The following is a 1,790-nucleotide window of genomic DNA, read 5'->3' on the forward strand; positions in this document are numbered from 1 at the left end:
CTTGGTTATCAAGCGGCGCTTCAGCAGCGTCATCGAGCGGAGCTGTTCATGTTCTCACGGGACCGGCAACTGGCGGCAGAGGAGGCAACATCGAGCTATCTGTTGGCGGTGGCAGCATCGGAGCAGGCGGCAAGATTTTGTTGAGTGCTGGTAGTACGAGTGGCGGGACTTCCGGTACTGCTAACAGTGGTGCTGGAGGCGACGTGGAGGTGACTAGCGGCGCGAGCAGCAGCCTCACGAGTGGCAGCGTGCTGGTGCGCACTTCGGATGGTGGCTCTAGCGGTCCGTCGGGTTTGATCAGTCTGACGACGGGTTCTGCGACGGCAGGCACGGTGGGCGGCGTGACGGTGAGCACTGGTGGCAGCACGGGTGGCAACGGCGGGTCTGTGCTCGTGAAGGTTGGCACGGGCAGCAGCGGCGCTGGTGGGTCGATCTCGCTGCGATCTGGCGACACCCACACCGGTACGGGAACAGCAACTGGCGCTGTGGGCGGATCCATTTCGCTGAGCGGAGGCAGCGGCATGACGAGTGGCGGGTCGATCTCGCTGCAGAGCGGCGCGGGTCTGAAGTCATCTAGCGGTGACATCTCGCTGACGACTCCGGACGCTGCGGTGACAAGCGGTGTGAGTGGCAGTCTGCGTCTGACGAGCGGTGCGAGTCGTGTGGGCGACAGTGGATTGGTGTCTGTGAGCACAGGGTTATCAACAGGCGGTCACGGCGGGTCGATCTCTTTGTCTGTGGGCGGTGGCGACACGTTGTCCGAGTGGCGCCTCTCTGGATGACGGCGAGCGACACGACGGCTCCCGACGTCCCACGACGAGTGGGACGAGAGGCTCCGGTGAGTGTGTTGAGTGGCCGCAGCGTGGGAAGCACGAGCGGCTCAATTTCGCTGAGTACGGCTACGGGCGGCACGTCTGGTCAATCTGGCATGTTGAGCTTCAGTAGTGGTAGCGCGACTGCCGGGTCTTCCGGGAGCCTACTACTGAATAGTGGCGCGAGCACGGGCGGTAATGGCGGCTCCGTGTTGGTGAACGTGGGAGACGGCTCTGCGGGCAGTGGCGGCCAGGTGTCGATCACGGCCGGACTGAGTTCTTCGACGACGGCAGGGTCTACTGGTGGCTTGATCGAGCTGGTAGGTGGCCAAGGTGCGCTGACCGGTGGGTCTATCAGTGTGGGTAGCGGCGCTGCATCTGGCACGACCAGTACGAGCAAGACGAGTGGCGACGTGTCCTTGTGGAGTGCTTCGTCTGGTACGAGCGGGTCTCTGTCTCTGGCGAGTGGCGAGTCTTGGTTGTCTTCAAGCGGATCGGCTCGTTTGTCTACAGGCGCAGCGACTGGCGGCAGAGGAGGCAACATTGAGCTATCTGTCGGCGGTGGCAGCATCGGAGCAGGCGGCAAGATTTTGTTGAGTGCTGGTAGTACGAGTGGCGGGACTTCCGGTACTGCTAACAGTGGTGCTGGAGGCGACGTGGAGGTGACTAGCGGCGCGAGCAGCAGCCTCACGAGTGGCAGCGTGCTGGTGCGCACTTCGGATGGTGGCTCTAGCGGTCCGTCGGGTTTGATCAGTCTGACGACGGGCTCTGCGACGGCAGGCACGGTGGGCGGCGTGACGGTGAGCACTGGTGGCAGCACGGGTGGCAACGGCGGGTCTGTGCTCTTGAAGGTTGGCACGGGCAGCAGCGGCACTGGTGGGTCGATCTCGCTGCGATCTGGCGACACTCACACCGGTACGGGAACAGCAACTGGGCACTGGTGGGCGGATCCATTTTCGCTGAGTGGAGGCAGCGGGC

At 63.7% G+C, this 1,790-nt stretch overlaps 2 protein-coding genes across 2 annotated transcripts; both read right to left on the reverse strand.

The window, feature by feature from the left end:
* Positions 1-29: 29 nt before the first annotated feature.
* PITG_01493 (uncharacterized protein) lies at positions 30-586 on the reverse strand (the record flags this gene model as incomplete). The annotated part of the gene is made up of 2 exons (XM_002908108.1): positions 30-42; positions 90-586. 2 exons carry the CDS (start codon positions 584-586, stop codon positions 30-32), a joined length of 510 nt encoding a protein of 169 aa, XP_002908154.1.
* Positions 587-938: 352 nt separating this feature from the next.
* On the reverse strand, positions 939-1,356 carry PITG_01494 (uncharacterized protein; the record flags this gene model as incomplete). Its single annotated transcript, XM_002908109.1, has 2 exons — positions 939-956; positions 1,003-1,356. 2 exons carry the CDS (start codon positions 1,354-1,356, stop codon positions 939-941), a joined length of 372 nt encoding a protein of 123 aa, XP_002908155.1.
* Positions 1,357-1,790: the final 434 nt, after the last annotated feature.

Source organism: Phytophthora infestans, genomic scaffold (genome assembly GCF_000142945.1).
Source record: "Phytophthora infestans T30-4 supercont1.2 genomic scaffold, whole genome shotgun sequence".
Lineage (NCBI taxonomy): Eukaryota > Oomycota > Peronosporomycetes > Peronosporales > Peronosporaceae > Phytophthora > Phytophthora infestans.